Raw genomic sequence first — 17,601 nt, forward strand, 5'->3', positions numbered from 1 at the left:
AGGGTCCTAGCAGACCTCGATCAGCTCTGTTAATGACTGATGTCACTACAGGGGGCTATGGATGCCCCAGCTACACTTAAAGTGTGAATTAAATAGAAAAAAAAAAACCAATGTGAATGACCCCCAGAGGTATTGTATAATGTCATGGGGGACATCGATGGTACAAAAAAGTTACAAAAATAAAGAAAAAAATGACAGCATAAAATTAAAATATATATATCAGTGAAAATGACCCCCTCCTGACACCCACCAAAACTATAGCCATATGCACCGTGTAACCCGAGATTATTCAACTTGTATATCAAACAAAATGAGGAACCCATTCCTGTACTCTAATATACTAATTTTAAAAATAAACCTATAATTTTTTTTATGCCTTTTTTTGGGGGGGGGAAAAAAATTTAATAGCCCTCTGTCACGGGGGAAAAAACGCAGCGAAAATTATTTTTGTAGTGGGTGGGGGGAAAAAACATAGGACAGTAAAACCACCACCTGGGTATAATCACTAAAAAGTATCTGGTCCTTAAGAAGTCCCAATGACTCACTCCTATGCCTTAACACAGGAGTGATAGTCGTTCAGTGGAGATCTCTTGTGGTCGGCCGCCTTGATTCACTGCAAACAGGCAGTCGTTTAAAGATTGAAGTGAGCTGAACGAAGCGACTGCAATTTCTTGCTCTGTATCCTGTCGCTGGCTGTGCGTATGAGGGAAAACTATTGCCAAAATTCACTGCTTCAAGCGACTATTTGGATGATCGCCCCGTGTAAAGGTGCCTTTAGCCAACTGATGCTTGTACAGTGTGCATCAGGTAGACAGAGAAGCGGTGCGGCCATCTTTGTTTCTCCAGGATCACTTTTTAAATCCTCATCTGCATGGTGTGGTTATTTTCCATACCTACACTGACCTGTAGGGTGTCAAGTCTTTCTGTAGATTAGAATAGCAATAAACAGGATAAAAGCTGCAGCTCGTATACCTATGGATGCGACCCCATGAGGGTATAAATGCTGCAAGTTTTCACTGCAAAGTTTCAGCGGGGCCAATTTTAAATCTACAGTATATCAATATATGCCGGGGATCATCTGTTCAGAGTTCAGCATTTGCAGTATGAGTACAGGAAGTAAATTTCTTTGTCTCCTTGTGGAGAACACGAGTGAGTCTTATAGGCCATGCAATGAGTGATTTGAATAATCCTGCACAGCACCCCCCATTAACACTGATGGCCTCTCACCCAGCCAACCACCACCCTCTGGTTAGGATTAGATCCCTAGCCTTTATAAGGTCAGATATTGACTGAGGCTATCTAACTTCTAAGAGGTGCTGCTGTTGGGGATTATTTCATCACTCATTTGTATAACTCACTGCCATGTAAAGGATGTAATCCGTGGCATTTCTATCTGCACCATTTGGCGTGGTTTTTGCTGCTGCGCAAAGTTTGTGCCTCCAAGGTACATACGTTCAGGGTGTAAGCGTATATGCTGGATTGGTTGCGGATTTTCCACGGCAGACCTCCAACAAATGTTTCAAACTTGCTGTTGATTTCACTTTTTTAATTAAGGTGGTAAGATTTGCTTCTGTTGCTGCTGACAGTCCGCAATAAATTCACCACCTGTACATTCCCTTAGGCCTCATGTCGACGGGGGACAATCAGGCCTGCTGCAGATTCTTCATGTAGAATCCGTAGCGGGTCCCTGCTGCCCCGCGGACATGAGGCCTAAAAATCAGAATAAACTCACCTGCTCCTTTCTTCGGCCCAGCGGATGTGCTCGGCGCGCCGGGCCGAAGAAAGATCCGGCCCGCGAAGAAGGGAAGAACCGCATCGTCCGGAGCAGGTGAGTTTAATTCTGGTACGGGTCTCCCGCGCATCCGGGCGTCTTTCATAGAAGCCTGCGGGAGACCCGCACGAAAATGGAGCATGTCCATTTTTTTTTTCCCCGCACACGGCTCCGCGCCTGACGGGAAAAATGACATCCACAGGTATTTAACTACCGGTGGGTGTCCAATGCATCCCTATGGGGCGCGGATCCACTGTGTGGGAGAAGTGCTGCAGATTTTAAGCCCGTGGACATGAGGCCTTAGGGCAGCTTCACATATAGCATTTCCAGTACAAGCCATGTCGCTATTTCTTAAAATTTTCACCGAGCAGAAAAAAATTCCAAACTGCATCCTCGGCTTGTATATTTATACTGAGGCTTTCAACTCTTGCAAAACAAGGGTTAAGATCCGCAGCAGATCTTGTAAAAACCGTGGCCAAATTTGCATGATTTATGTAAGGACTTGGTCACTGTGGAAAGCCTGTGTGAGGGTGGTCTTAGAGCTGCGCCCTTCTGTCCTGCACAAGACTAGGACTAGGTTTTTACCCCCTACAAGTAAAGCAACCTATTGAATGACAGCAAGCAGTGATCTCGCACTGTTGTATAAGGAAATACTAGGGCCTCATCTACGTCCTGCTGACATTGCATGTTCTAAAATGCTTATTTGTGTCTGATAAAAGGATCCATTAAAGTTTACTTATTGAGAATGCTATTCTAGAGGTGCTTACAAGCTCTGATTGGTCAAGGAATGAATTTCCCACCTCCATTCGTTAAACACATGCTAGTCAAGAACACTGCTTGCTTCTGTTATCGTGTGTTCATTGCGTCGTGTCAGAGGAGTCTGTTACAGGTAGGTGGATTAAGTACAGTAACGATTTATTTGGCAAACCTGAATCTTCTATAAATCAAATAAAGAAATTCCTGTCTGAATCTGGAGTGGAGTCGGATTATTTCCTCACCTGCCCTTTCCAAGGGGCGTCAGTAGAGTTTGCTCCAATGTTGCAGTATTTACAGGACCTAGTAACAAATCCTAACACGAGTCTGATAGAGATGGCTGTCCCCCTGCAGGACCGGTATTTGTAAAATATTAAAAAACAAAGTAATAGCTCTATTAAGGAATATATATATTTTTCACCATCCTGCCCACAGTACACATCGCACCCGACATCTTAAAGGAGCACTAACACCTCTCAGACAACTTATACTCATCTACGAGCTTAGGCTTGTCCCATGATTTCTATAATATACTTGTGTTAAAAATGTTGCTTTGCTGCTATAAATCATATTTGAAGTGGCTGCAACTAGGAGGTCTCCTTTCTCTGCAATCCACTGTTTATAGTTAGCTACAGAGCGTCTGTAGTAACAAGGACGCAGGGGATATTCCTTGACAAGGGGGGGAGGAGCTATCTTCACAAAAGTGCTCCCATGAACTCAGGAGGCTGCAGGCTGATAGATCTGCAGCCACTGCTATCTATCTCCACAATCTCTTACCTCTGCTAGGGTATGGGTGTACACACTCTATATTAGCTTTGATAACCCTTTCGCCAGAATGCCCGAATCGTCTTGGGAAAGGTGAGAGGTGGGCATTCAGATAATACAACCCCGCCCCTTGGACCACAGACTGTGCAGTACAGTATGGGAAGTCAGGGCAAGGAAGTGCAGGACAGTGAACTACTGGCAGAATGCTAGGCTTGCTCCCCTGCCTGAAAACAGGAGAAAGGAAGACCACCAGAAAATCAGAACTTACAGACATGAAACAGGGTGTAAGTGACAGTAAATGAGAGGGTAAGGAGAACCTGGTCTATTTTAGAAGACTTGGTAAACTTAGGTATACTTTAAATATTCCAAGATTTTATTGATATAAAGTATATTACAATGATACATCATTGCTCTTCATCCAAGCTCTTTAGGATCATGTCTGCTTTAGTCCCGTCCTCCCATGTTGGATTGCATACATTGCTGGGTACTCATGAAGCCTCAAAAACATAGGAGGGAGTATTAAATACTCTGCATATGTACAATACTGGTTGCAGAGATGAGCTAGACAAACTCTGCCAATCAGCTGGCCACCGTACATCTTAATCACCGTCTGGGAGGAAACTGCAGATAGTCATGATATGAATGGGAGACAGAAGTGCCAAGATATAGGTAAGAGATGATCTACCTTCTGCAAACCAGGTCAGCTACACCCAGCAGAAAACAACTTTCCCTCAGAGGCATCTTTTTAGTAGACAGGCGAGTCTGAGGTAGTAGAGTTCGGTGATCAGCGACAGTTGTCAGACAGCCCCCACGCTGCTCTCTTCAGGGGTAATCTGGTGAGAATAAAGTTCAGAAAAGAGTGCTGGTAGCCAGTATTGGGGCTCCCCCGCTGCTTGTGAGTCAATCCAAGCCAGGCCTTCCTTTAGTAAATGCTCCTGGAGGGGGAGAGAAATTACTCAGCATCTCTCATATGTATTTAGTAGTTTTACATTTTGAGTATATACATTAAAGGGTTTTTTGTCACTTTTTTTGGTCTTCTATGATTGCTGATCAACAGCAGGTTGGTGGGGGGTCCACTGCTCGGGATCGCTGCCGATCAACTGATCCTGCAGCACCTCTGCATCGATGGTCAGGGCAAGAAGTGTAATAAAGGGCTTCTATTCATTTCAATAGGAGTGAAGCAGTCTCTTACACTTCCAGTGCTGACCACTGATGACAGCGACATGATGATCTGCTATTGATGACCTATGAAAAAAATGCGTCATCAATAGTAAAAAGTGACAAATCATCTTTTATAAAAAGGTATAAATGGATTCATGACAGAACCTTCACAACTCTCTCAGAAGATGACTGCGGTCAAACTGCAACACCCCCTCCATTGGTTGCTGGTACAGTGCCAATCCACCTCATTAGCTAAATGCCTGGGCATAGATTGGTTTTAGAACAGCTGCACCATTTTTATATAGGGCCGTCGGGCAACACATTTCCAGCAAATAGTCTAATTCGTATTACTTAGGTCTTCAGCTTGGTTTTCCAGGATTAACCCTTTCCATTCCACTGTCTGACCTCTGAAGACATTATGATTTAAGGCTGTACAGCCCTGATGTTGGAAGACATCCGTCGGGGTTCTCTTACTATATATTGCCAGTCTCTCTGCTGTCGGAGCCTATCCAATGTGTCACCTCATGCAGTACTGGCTTTAGCCAGCAGATAGCGCCGTTGTATAACGGCAGAAAAAGAATAAGTTCCGCCCTTAGGAAAAACAGGATACAAATTGGATTGGAACGGGTTAAGATATTGAAGACCTATCCTTCAGATCAGTCAACGATATCAAATCGATGGGGTTTGCTTGAGACTCTAGCTGTGCCTGCTATGCAATGAAGTGGCCAAGACGCTCACCGATGCACCATGGCCCTTTTCAGATACCTGATCAGCAGACCCACACCAATGTGATATTGATACGTTGAGGTTATCAATATCTTAGTCCTGGAAACCACCTTTAAGGAAAGATTGGAACGGACCTGAGGGCAGATAAGGTACCATGGGTGAAATTTATCTACAAACTTACGCCAATTTTCTTGTGTAAAAACTTGCAAATTCAGGTGCACGGCTCATTTCTGAGTTCCATTTTTGGGGTGCACTTGAAACTTTTGTAAAAGTGGGTTGAGCTTAGCAAAGGGGGTGAGGACTCCCGCAGCACAAAACATTTAATATAATTATATAATACGAGTAAATTCTAGCACACATCTACCACCAACTTGTAGCTGGCACACGGACTGGGTATAGCTGTGCCGTACACCTCCAGAAGAGAGAACACTCACCAGGACGTGTTTAGCTCTTTCTTTCTCCCAGTTCAAACCGGATTTAATTTCACTGACTGTTACATAGCCCTTCTTCTGCAAGAAAGAAAAAAGCAATGAACTCATTTAATCATAGAAAAAGCACCTTATTGCACAGTGTCACCCTGGGAAATTGGACAAAGGAAAGCTTTCCCTTCTTCCTGCTTCTGGGTTCCTTTACACTCCCTATGAGATACAGGTGGGAAGCAAGTCTTACTACCTCCAGGAGAAATTCTGCAGTACGTAGCTGTAGTGTAAGTCAGTAGAACCAACACCCCATGATGCCAAACGTAAGTTTTAAATTGGAATCAACTAATCCTGGAGCCTCCTATTACACTTCCAGCACCCACACCAGGAGTCATATGTGGAAGTGCTCAAATTAAGTTTCAATGGGAATGAAGCCCTCACACAACAGGAGATGCTATAACACGTATGTAAGCAGCACTATCTTCAAACAGGAGCATGACCTAACAGGGTGAATTAATATTTGTGGAGCGACCCCTTTAACTGCAGACATCAGTGCAGGGTGATCTTTGGTGCAGGGATGATGTCTTTTATTGCACTGCATCTTGTAGCCATCTCCTAAATACATAATTTGACTGAAAACCCTAAAAGAGTAACTGTACTATTTCAAAACTTTTGATGTATCAGGGCAACAGGTCAAAAGTTTTGATCAATGGAAGCCCGGGTGCTAACACCCCCACCTGATCGCTGAAATGAAGGAGCACAGCATTGAACTGATCGCTGTGTCCCTTTGGATGTCTTCGCTGCCTGTCAGCTCCTTTCTGCAGCTGAAGGCAGATGCACGGACTTCGAAAGACATCTTTGCGTTCCTCTTCAGCTGCCGAGAGGGCAGCAGCTGAAGGGCGCAGTTCTCGGGCGAGTGCTGCAGTCCTCTTGTTACAGCAATCAGTGGGAGTCTTAGCACTTGGACAGGTTAAAAAGGTTTTATAAAGTGCAGTTAATCATCTTACATGTCTTACAGACACTAGTGATACAGATAGAAGAGTAGCTCAGAAATGAAGGGAGTGTATTTAGAAATGACAGCGAGATACCAGAGTGTATAATTCTCTCTATCTTATGTCTGGACCTAAATATCAACTATAGTACATGTCTGAGATCTCTATAAACCACTGACTGCGGCCTTTCATGTCCAGTAAAGGATGACATAACCTTACTGACCTCCGCCAGCTGTAAGACCACTGTGTGATCCATGTTCAGCTCAGCAGGAACTGACTGCACGAGGTAACTTCCGCCCACTGGGATGATACCGAAACCGCTACCGAGGACTTTTAATTTTTTAATTGCTCTGATGATATCGTCCCTGAAACAAGAAATGTTCTCTGTGAAGCCAAGTATAGAAGAACAGGTGGAATGATCCCATCACAAAGCATGTACATGGATCGATTTTATGTAAGACTGGCCTGAGCGAGAAATGTGTTGAAATAACAGAATAACTATTCTTCAGCTATTAAATCCGCCGCCACCCCAGCGTACCCCACTAGTCTTCGCTTACTTGGCTGCAGCGACGATGTGACTGTATACCGAATGTAACTGCTGCAGCCAATCACTGACCTCAGCCTGTTTGACATAAGACCACCGAGGCCAGTGTCTGGCTGCAGCGAACATGTGGATATACCTGCACATCAATGCCAAGTAAACAAAGATGGGTGAGGAGCAGCAGTGGGGATCTAACAAGTGAGGAATAGTTTTGTTATTTCATCACATTTCCTTTCTTTGCCCTTTTTTTTCTCTTTTTATTACCTTGGAAAATCCCTTTAATTCATATCGCCTGCTGATCAGTTGCATGCTAAGAAAGCAAACTAATGCTGGGTTCACACTTAGGCCCCCTGCACACAAGCGGAAATTCCCGCAGAATTTCTGCCCGTGGAAGCTGCGATAGGAAACGCAATCCTAGGCAGACGGGCGCGATTTGTCCGTGTGGGAAACAAATCGCGACACGCTCTATTTCTGTGCGGGGCTCACAGAGCCCCGCACAGAAATGTCACTCCCCAGCCGCTGGCTCCGCTCTGCGCCGGCTGGCTGGCACATCAAAGAGCTGGAGCCGTGGAAGCAGGCGAGTGCCATGCTGGTCCCTGCAGGGCCTCGGGTCGGGTCCCGCTGCGAGAATTCCCGCAGCGGGATCCGACCCGGCCGTCTGCAGGCGGCCTTAGTGGTAGCGTGCCGTGTGCACAGGTTCTGGCGCAGTTTTGCACCAAAGTTATTGTCTGTGGCATTTTCAGAGGTGGAACTTGTTGCGTTTCACATGTAAAAACCACACAGCTAGAAAATCGCATTGCAAAACTGAGCCAATTTGTGGTAAAACCTCATGCAGTCCTGCCGTGTGTGTCCAGCCATAGAGACATCTTCAATAACAAACCTCTTGTGGTGACTGCTTTATGTATTAATAACTATTAAAGTAGTTTTTCGGGACCTTTACCATTTATGATATATTCTCAGGGTCGGCCAACCAGTAGTAGGTTATCTACAGGTGTCCGTCCGCTCGGGATCCTGCTGATGCCATAGGTGCAGACCGCGCTGGAAGCAGAAACCGCTGTCCGTATTACAGGGGCCTTTTGTGCAGGCACAGCTCCCATTGAATTAAATGCATCACCACACGAGGATACTGCAATTTGGACAGCCTTATCTTCTACCACCGTGTCTGCACTGACTGCAGCCCAGCAAACAGCTGATCGTTGGGGATGCAGAGTGGCAGACAACTATTGGTGACCTATCCTGAGGAGAGATCATCAATAGTAAAGTCCTGGAGAACCCCTATGATACCATGTTTTATTTAAGGATAATTAACCCTTCAGTGTGATAAATAGACAATAGTGGGAGGAATCTATAGGGAGGCGAAAACTTTTCTTATGCAACAATGAAACCAATGTCCATTCCCAGTGACTCTGCTGCATGTGAAGGTTACTCACTGACTGACATCCTGAGCCAGCTTCCCTCTTCCCTTCCGGACCTGCTGGTGGAGCTCAGCCAAGGTTATCAGACCTGGGGGCAGATAATTACAAGTTAGTCGCAAAAGGGGAATATGCAGAAGTAACAGGCATCACAGCTCCGCTCACAAGTACGTAGAACATATCAGATATTCAGCCATGTCATTAATTGATCACTGCACTTTTGAAAGTTATCATATAGGCAAAGGTTTGTTCAAAGTGCAAATCACTTTACCTCAAATGATATTTCTGCATTAAAAAAAGGCTCTAAAGTGCTGGCCACTAGGGGTCTCACTTCCTGTCCACTGCCTGTTATATGAATTCTGTGTCTAGTAATAGAGACTGATAACAGGGAGCGCGCGTGTGTGAAAGAAACAGAGATATACAAACATAATTATTGATTTACTGTCTCACAGCTGCTGAAATCACATCTACACTGTTCAGTACACCTGTATAGTGTCCTTCATACTGCTTTTACTTATGAAGGTGTACCTCAGAAAGAGAGCAGATTCTGCTCCCCCATGTGTACAGTGTATGGAAACAGTTAGTCTCCACCCACCAACTCAGAAAAAAACCTGAGATTTAGAACCCGCAGAAGGTAAAAATTGATGAAAAATGCCATATACTGGTCATAGAATGGCCAGATATATCCATTATATGACCAGTATATGGCATCCATAACAAAAGGAGTCCTGGTATCTGTTTATATCCCGACCTCTGAGGGCCTGATTAAAGATTTCCATAAATCCACTTCATGCTTCTGCTGATTACTGGGGGTCCCAAGAATCGCACCCACTGGTCACACAAATATGGTCGACTCCAAAGATGGACCATCAATGTTCTGTTCCCGAAAACCCCTGTAAGGGTGCGTTAACAGGTCATGGTACTGCTGTGGAGAATTTCTTGCGGATTTTCCGCAGCGGATCCACAGAAAATCGGCAGTACAGTTACAGTAGAAAATCTGTTTTTTTATTCTGCATGTAAACAGGATTTGCTTTTCTTCAAAAGTAAACTTTTCTGCTGCGGAAAATCCACAGTGTTTCCATAACATGTGAACGCACCCCAAAAGCGGTTTCATACAGGGGTTTTTATGGCAGTTGTTTGAGCCAAAGCCAGAAGTGGATCAAAAGGAGTGTGAAATATAAAGGAAAGACTTGTGGATCCAGCAGAGAGGAGAGATACAAGTCCCTGTGAATCTACCCTAAAGACGTATTTACACGGGCTAGTGTGATATCAGAGAAATTCAGACGTATATCGCATTTGCAAAGTGCAATTTTGTCTGATGAGCTTTGAATGAAAGACGCATCACTGCAGATGCGGTTTTCGAGTGCGTAAAAATCGCATGTTTCAAGCGGAAAAATAAAATCGCATTGTATGCAGGTGCAAAGCGATTTATTTTTTGCTCCCATACAAAATAATGGTAAATATCGCCCCAAAATAGGACTTGCTGCGATTTTTCGATCACAAACTATTGGTGCGAGTGAAAAATCGTTCATATATTAACCCATTGAAAGTAATGAGTTATTACAACGTGTGAGTTCTGCGCATCTCGCAGTTACACGGAACTCGTGCGTTCTTCTCAGCTGCATAAATACAACCTAATGCGATTCTTTGAATCGATGAGCTGCTGTGATCCTCTAACACTGGATTGGAGCTCCATGAAGACCCTTACCACTTACCTCCATTCTGGTGCTTTAGAGCCAGGCACACTTCTACTATCTGTACACCAAGCTCGTAGTAGAAATCTCCGACTCCCAGCATTTCTGACCAGAAGCCTTTACCAGCTGAAAACAAAACATGGAATTTGTTGTGGATCTGACAGTCCAACGAATAGAATCATCTACTAGCACAGTTAATGGAACAGTCCGACACGAGACGTCTCGTACTACAATACACATTAACCCTTGTTGTACGCGTGAAGGAGCCTGGGGTAATGAACGCAGGCAGCCAGAACTTACAGGCCAGAGGGTCCACTCCAATCGTTGCGCACATATCCTGAAATTGGACCCGGAATTGGGGATTCTTCCGAATTTCCTGCTTGTGTTTACTGGCAAATTCTTCTAGATTTGTTTTGAACATTTCTAACTGCTTAGACATCTACAAGAAGGAAAAGAATGAGTGATTCACAGCGAAACAAGTCATCATTAACGGGATGTGACAACAGGACTGCGTGATTTGGACCAAGCTATAGTGTCCCTCCAATGTTAGTGTCTCGCCCAATCTTCAGATCAAGTGTGGAGAGACGCAGTTGGTAAAGTTGCCTGGGCTATCCTACGATCTCCACAAGTATCATGCACGGGATTAATTAGGTAGCATAGGAATCACGCACAGTACATGTTGTACGATTGCATCTCTCCGTGCCCAATCTGAAGATTATGTGGGGAACTAACATTGGACAGATACTTTAAAGGGGTGCCTGTCTCACTATAGACATTGATAGCATATGACTAGGATAATCATCAGCGGATGTCCAACTGATTGTGACCCTAGCCGATTGCTAGAACGTGGTGGAAGCAGTGATAGGAACGGGTTATGCCTCCTCTGCCTCGTTTTTTTCAGAGATTCCATAGTCGCGCACGTTGACTCTAGTCAGTGAAAATCTTTCTCGGAGAGACACAACGTATATCTTGCTGCTACAACCCATTTAACACAGATTAAAGGGGTTTTCCAGGAAGTGCCAGCTGTCATTGCTGGGATACACTGGGGTCGAAGCAGGAATCACTGAAATCAATAGGCATTGTGCCTGCAATTACGAGCGCTGGCCACTACACAGGGGTCGGAGCAGCAGCTTCCGCTCCGATCTTGGGGCAGGTGCTGCCTGAAAACTCCTTTAAGGGTGCGTTTACACACCAGATTTGGTATAGATTTTAATGTGGATCTCTAACACTCACCTCTTCAATTGAAGGGATTAAATCTGCTGTGGATCAGCGTCAAAATAGTGCAGATTTTTCCAGTGCAGAAAATCTACACTAAATCCACTACTTGTAAAAGAAAGAAAAAAAAACCCAGATGGCCCCGAATCCATACGCACAATAATGGTGCAGTCTCTCTCCTTTTCCTTCACTATTGTGCTCCGGTATTACATTTACAGCATAGACAGCAGCTACTTCCTTGCAGTACTCATGGGGTTAATATCTTAGTCTCCCAGGCATAAGTCTAATTCTGTATATAAAGCTTTTCTGCTAAACGTGTGAGACAATACACCCCACCCCTTGTGCAGAGCCATGCATATAGGATCACAGTCTGGTGGTCACCCTTGTCAGCGGGCAGACAGCAGTCACCAGTATACCAGGTGATATGACTGTATGGAGACCTGGCGGTGTCACCGGAGGCATCCTGAGCCCTGCGGGATCTAGGGGGTATCACTGCCCCCTTGTCGAACCAGTACTGGGTAGTAACAACGCAGTAGAAGAGCCCTGACAGATAATAGTCACCTGTACAAGCTGGTCCTCTGCCAAGACGTTCCCCCGCTCCTTGTACTTGGCCTGAAAAGAAGGGAGACAATATCAGAATCTCAAGGACTCCAAAGTGACATTATACTTCTGACTAAAAGTAGAAAAGCATCAATCGCCAAAGTACTGTCCTGGAATCAATCATAGAAGAAAGACATAAGCGGGATTGGCTGAACATGCATGCTTGCTGCTATAGGGATAAGTGGCTGCCCAAAATGTGATGCCACTTATCTCCCATGAAAAAAAAAAGGACTGAGTAGGTTTATCCCGAGAACGTGTTAGGATGGCTACCCGGGACAACTAGAGTCCAAATAGCTGCTTGATGGAACAACTGTCACTTTCATTTGCTCTATGTAAACATGGCCACCAACCAGGCGATGAGTGAACATTCGTTTACTAGTCGCTTCGTTTCAGCTCACCTACAAATAGTTGCTGAATCATCATCTGGTGTAAACAGGTTGCTCTCTACGACGAGCCCAGCATTTGTTCTTGAGGAGTAACAATCGCTCTGCGCACGTCAATGACTCGCAGTAGTGATTGTATCAGGCAACTATTCGGAAAAGAGCTGCCCCATGTAAAGCCACCCTGAGATGTCAGCCAGACTTCAGAGTCCATCACTAGGACATCTAGCGGTACCTTCACACGGGACGCCTGTGTGGCGCATGAGTGCACAAGAGCCGCCCACGGACTACCGCACCTCTCTAAGGATGGAGATCGCTCTGGCTGCCTCCATTCACAGTAAACAGGCAGTTCACATCGGAGCGGCTCCTGTTCACCCGGCCTGACTGCTGCTTGGGTGTTACTTCTGCAAAAACCAAGCGACTCCGACAAGTGAGCGATTTCTCACTCAGTGCCGTGGCAGCGTGTACGCAGGATGATTATCGTGTGAAATCGCCGTTTCCAGCAATAATTCGGCAAAAATCGCCCCACGTAAAGCTTAACAGTTAGGACAAGCGGTCTGCGAACCATTTTGATCTATGATGCATCGGACCAACAAGGCAGAGCAGAAGAGGAGAGGCTGCAATTTGTTTTCACAGTCCGTGTAAAAAACCGCAACACCACGGCTGTGTACTCCATGCCTACAATGCGATCAGCTGCAAATACGGACAACCTACTGGTGTGCGAATTACCCATGTGAATAAGCCCTTAGCAGAAGCAATGGTGAGCCCCCCTCCAGGCCACTCCGGCTCGTCCGTGGCACTTTAATATACAAGGTGACTTGGATGCAGCCGAGCGGACCTGCATGAAAACCCGCTAATCGGGAAACCCCATTAACACAGAGGCCTGCTATCTTGCAGTGATCCCAAAAAGTCCACAGGGGCAAACACTGACGTCACTGGTTCCCCAGAGCATTTGTTAGGTGTCCTGAGGTAAAGGTGACACATTCCCTTTAAGAGACATTCTAGTAGTAGCATCATCTTGGCTGACGGGAGGGTCACGCGTCTAGGGGCCGCTCGTGAACATATCGGAAGAACGCGCTCCGACTATTTTGATCTATATGTGAGGCATGGGAGAAAATGAAGCTGAAAAGCCACCAGCATGTAGCGCAGATTTTAACCCTTTCACGACCAGGGGTCACTGATGAGCCTGCATCCGGGTCACATTCTGCAGGTCTCATATTCCCACTTTCAAAAAAAAAAAACAACTCCAAACTTTTTTTTATTTCCCGGCGCCGTATCTATATAGGGGCTCGTTCTTTGCTGGACGAATTATATTTGCCAATGGCACTATTTAGAGAATTATAAAGTGTATTGGAAGACTTCTAAGGCCGGCTGCACACATGCGGAATGCGACCCTCTACGGCGAGCCGTCTGACAGGCGCAGTACAGATTTTATTTATTCAAAACCTCTGCTTTCCCCTGCATCATCCCCTAGCGATGATGTGGAATCCGCAACCTTTCCACAATGTTACTGCGGAAGGGCCACGGATCAAACTGCTTCCATTGAAGTTAATGGAAGCCGTCCGATCCGTGGCCTTCAGCAATAACACTGTGCGAAACCCGTGCAAATAGAACATGCTGCGATTTTTCCTCTGCGATCAGTAAGAAGAAAAAAAAAATGCTTTTTGTCCCTCTCTTTGACCCCAGAACTCCATCAGGCTGTATGAGGCCTCATTTTATTGCAGGATGACTATTTTGGGGTACATAAGACTTTTTGTCCATTTTCATTCAATTTCTTTCAAGGAGACAAGGAGACCCAAAAAGCCCGATGCTGGAGCTGCGGATTACTGACAGCATTCACCAAGGGAGATTAATAATGGGATATTTTAATAAAGTGGACCGTTACGGATGCAGAAATATCCATTTTTTTTTTCGTTTTTTTTGAACTGGGAAATTTTTTACTTTTTTTAACTTGGATTTTTTGCAATAATTAAGAATTTTTAATTTTACCGAGTTTTACGTTTTTTTCTTCTTTTAAATCCCTCTGGGGGACTTGAACTTGCGATAGCGTGATCCCTTCTACAGTACAATGCAATATTTATGGTATTGCATAGGACAGTATTTTGAGAGGCTGCCTATTAAAGATGTGCCACAAACCTGTCTTAATAGGCAAACAACCATGGCAGCCCTCGGGGGTCTTCAGAAGGCCCTAGGCTGCCATGACGGCGGGACAGCACACCAGAGTAGTGAGGCAGTTGGTGACATTTAAAAGGCCACCCTCTGAGCTACCTCCCATCACTGTTATGGCGGATGAGTACCCGACGGCCGTTATTTCTGTGTGTGGGCACGGACGAGCAGCGATTACCATATGTCGCGGCGTGGGCCTCCTCGGCTATCAGATGCATTGTGCACCCGGGAAATTGTACCAAGACTGGCGTTGGAAATCCATCACATGACTGAAAGGGTTGGCGACCAGAACAACGACAGGACAGCTGAGTGCCGACCACGAGGACCCCCAGGGACCGTTAAACTGGGGGTCCTGTGCCCCCCGCATGAGGTGGCAGTTGAGTACATGAGCCGTCACTCCATTCATCTCGGTGAGACTGATGCAGATATCTGAGCGCTGCATTCGGCTTCTCTCCAGCAGTCCCATAGCAATGAATGGCGCACTTGTCAGAGGTTCCATGGCCTCTAGACAGGAGGAGCTAGAGAAAACCGTAAGTCCATAATAACCAGATTCCAGGAGCTGGCTGGTTGCTATGGGTAACAGAGCTGCTGCTACTCTGCGGCCATTTTTTAATAAATATTGCCCAATATGTGTGACGTCATCATTATAATGCACAGCCCTGACATCAGAGCAGCAGCCTCCCTACACATATAATCACATGCGGAGAGCCCATGACCTGTTACCCAGCCCGTTCACCTCCGCCAGCTTCTTCTTGGCTATCGCCCCCGCGCCCACCCCTCTCCGGTGCATGATTGCGGCTCACAGCTTCACTTCCGGATTCCTCCTACGTCACCACCACGCGACACTGACGGTGGCTGATGACGTCACTTTTAGAGACGCATTGGTAAACGCTAGGGGGAAAAGCGGAGCACAAAAGGCTTTCAGAATGTGTCTTCTAATGTGTTCATAGAGACACACAGCGGCAGCCATGTCTGTGAAGACCAGCTCTGGCTTCATCTAGCTTCTTGTCTTTGCAGTTCGGTGGCTTTACTTTCAGTTCGAGGACATCTTATAATGTTGTGTAGGATTTGATTTTTCCCACTTTTTCTCTGCCCACAGTCCTCTGGCATCACAACTTATAGATGCTGCTTTTATTTACTCTCCGTGGCTTGCAGAATTAAAGCAATGTGATGGGTGTCCATAATTAAAGGGTAACTGAAGTTTCTGAAAACTTCTGACCTATCATAGTGACATATCAGATGTATTAGTGGGGTGCGGGTGATTAGACCCCTAAAACAAGACATGGGAAAGAAGCGCTCAGCCGAGTTCTGTGCCCAATTGCCCCTTTTTGGTTCTCCTCGGAGCAGTGTACGGACTCGATAGAAAAACTATGATCCCAGCCGATCTAACTCATCAAAACTTCCTAGATGTGGCTGTGATGAGTCAAACGTTTCCTGAATGTTTAGTTACCCTTTAATTTGGATGCTGTTATTTGCGCTGGTTTTTATTTATATCTTAAAAAAATACATGTAGGACTTATTTTTCCATCTAAAAAACAGAAACCGGATGGAATTAATTATTATATTTTTTGTTACTGTGATAGACATGATGATTATTTTGTATAAAATGTCTATCGATTTGTATAACGTAAATGTATTTTGCTATTGTAATGACTTTTAGCTCTGAGGAGTTTAAAGGACACACACAATCTAATCATGGTATTTGCTCTGAGTACATAGAAATTGCACAAGAAGCCTCTAAGAGTTAAAGGGGTTGTCTCGCGAAACAAAGTGGGGTTATACACTTCCGTATGGCCATATTAATGCACTTTGTAATATACATCGTGCATTAAATATGAGCCATACAGAAGTTATTCCACTTACCTGCTCCGTTGCTAGCGTCCTCGTCTCCATGGTTCCGTCTAAATTCGCCGGGAGCTTGCTTTTTTAGACGCGCTTGCGCAGTCCGGTCTTCTCCTCTCAGCACGAGCCGCTTCAGTGTGCTCCCCGCTACAGCTCTTCTGCGCATGCGCAGACGAGCTGTCACTGCTCGGGAGCGCGCTGGAGCGGCCATTCTGTACCTTCCTCTGTTAGAGGAAGGTGCAGAGCTGCCGAGCTGTCCGGAGAAGCCGCCCAGCTGTCCCGCCGTCCAGCTGTCCTGGTAAGTGATGGGCCGGGGGGGGCTGCCGCTGCGCCGGGGGGGGGGGGGCTTTCGCTGCGCCGGGGGGGCTGCCGCTGTGATGGGGGAACTAGCGCTAGGCCGGGGGGAGCTGTCGCTGCGCCGGGGGGGCTGCCGCTGTGATGGGGGAACTAGCGCTAGGCCGGGGGGGGCTGTCGCTGCGCCGGGGGGGCTGCCGCTGTGATGGGGGAACTAGCGCTAGGCCGGGGGGGCTGTCGCTGCGCCGGGGGGGCTGCCGCTGTCATGGGGGGGGGGGGGGCTGCGCCAGTTACCTTCTGCCTGGCGGTGGGTGACTGGTCGGCGGCTGCTTGGCGTCCGGTTGCCATGGAGACACAGCTGGCAGCGTCTCGGGAGCGCGCACGTCGGGCTGCAGCGAGCGACGGGGAAAGAGCCGGCGGCCATCTTGGGGAAACTTTTATAAGTTGCTGAAACGCTGGAACGGTAAGTAGAAACCAGCTAGGAAAGTAATTTACAGGGGTAATTAGTAATGTATGTTTAATTAGGGGGACTGGGCAAAAAAAAAAAATCACTGCTTCCTCGAGACATCTCCTTTAAGGGCCATAGTGTTGTGTAGATCTGTGTTCAATACTGAGTGTTTACCTAGGCCCCTTCCACTCCTTACACAAGCTAGTTAAACAATGATTTGTTAACTACACAGAATTCCTTAAGGATGTCTGCATGCTAAAGCAGACAAAGTCCATGCTACATCAGCACTTGGAAGAGGGTGGGCAGAGAGGTGGGGGATTCTATATGATCCGACAAATGAGAATCTTATATGTTACTGATGTAATCTGTTGCACGCCCATTAAAGGCGGTTATCATGTGTTATAATAAAAAGCCTGAGCCTC

General features: G+C 46.1%; 1 protein-coding gene across 1 annotated transcript; it reads right to left on the reverse strand.

Annotated features, from left to right (window-relative positions):
- Nucleotides 1-3,639: 3,639 nt before the first annotated feature.
- On the reverse strand, nt 3,640-15,431 carry SNF8 (SNF8 subunit of ESCRT-II). The gene is made up of 8 exons (XM_066588012.1): nt 15,332-15,431; nt 12,011-12,061; nt 10,535-10,673; nt 10,256-10,360; nt 8,559-8,631; nt 6,811-6,952; nt 5,611-5,685; nt 3,640-4,224 (listed from the first exon to the last, which is right to left on the reverse strand). Exons 1-8 carry the CDS (start codon nt 15,383-15,385, stop codon nt 4,087-4,089), a joined length of 777 nt encoding a protein of 258 aa, XP_066444109.1. The 5' UTR covers nt 15,386-15,431; the 3' UTR covers nt 3,640-4,086.
- Between the last annotated feature and the right edge of the window lie 2,170 nt (nt 15,432-17,601).

The sequence above is a fragment of the Eleutherodactylus coqui genome, chromosome 13, assembly GCF_035609145.1.
Source record: "Eleutherodactylus coqui strain aEleCoq1 chromosome 13, aEleCoq1.hap1, whole genome shotgun sequence".
Classification (NCBI taxonomy): domain Eukaryota; kingdom Metazoa; phylum Chordata; class Amphibia; order Anura; family Eleutherodactylidae; genus Eleutherodactylus; species Eleutherodactylus coqui.

Excerpts from the sequence above, each read along its gene's own strand:
- SNF8 (XM_066588012.1), bottom strand. The coding sequence starts at position 15,385 with ATGCACCGGAGAGGGGTGGGCGCGGGGGCGATAGCCAAGAAGAAGCTG. Across the intron at positions 10,361-10,534 it reads TGGAGTGGACCCTCTGGCCT|CTGGTAAAGGCTTCTGGTCA; the intron begins GTAAGTTCTGGC and ends TTTTGTTTTCAG. Across the intron at positions 6,953-8,558 it reads CTGGCTCAGGATGTCAGTCA|GGACGATATCATCAGAGCAA; the intron begins GTGAGTAACCTT and ends TTCTTGTTTCAG.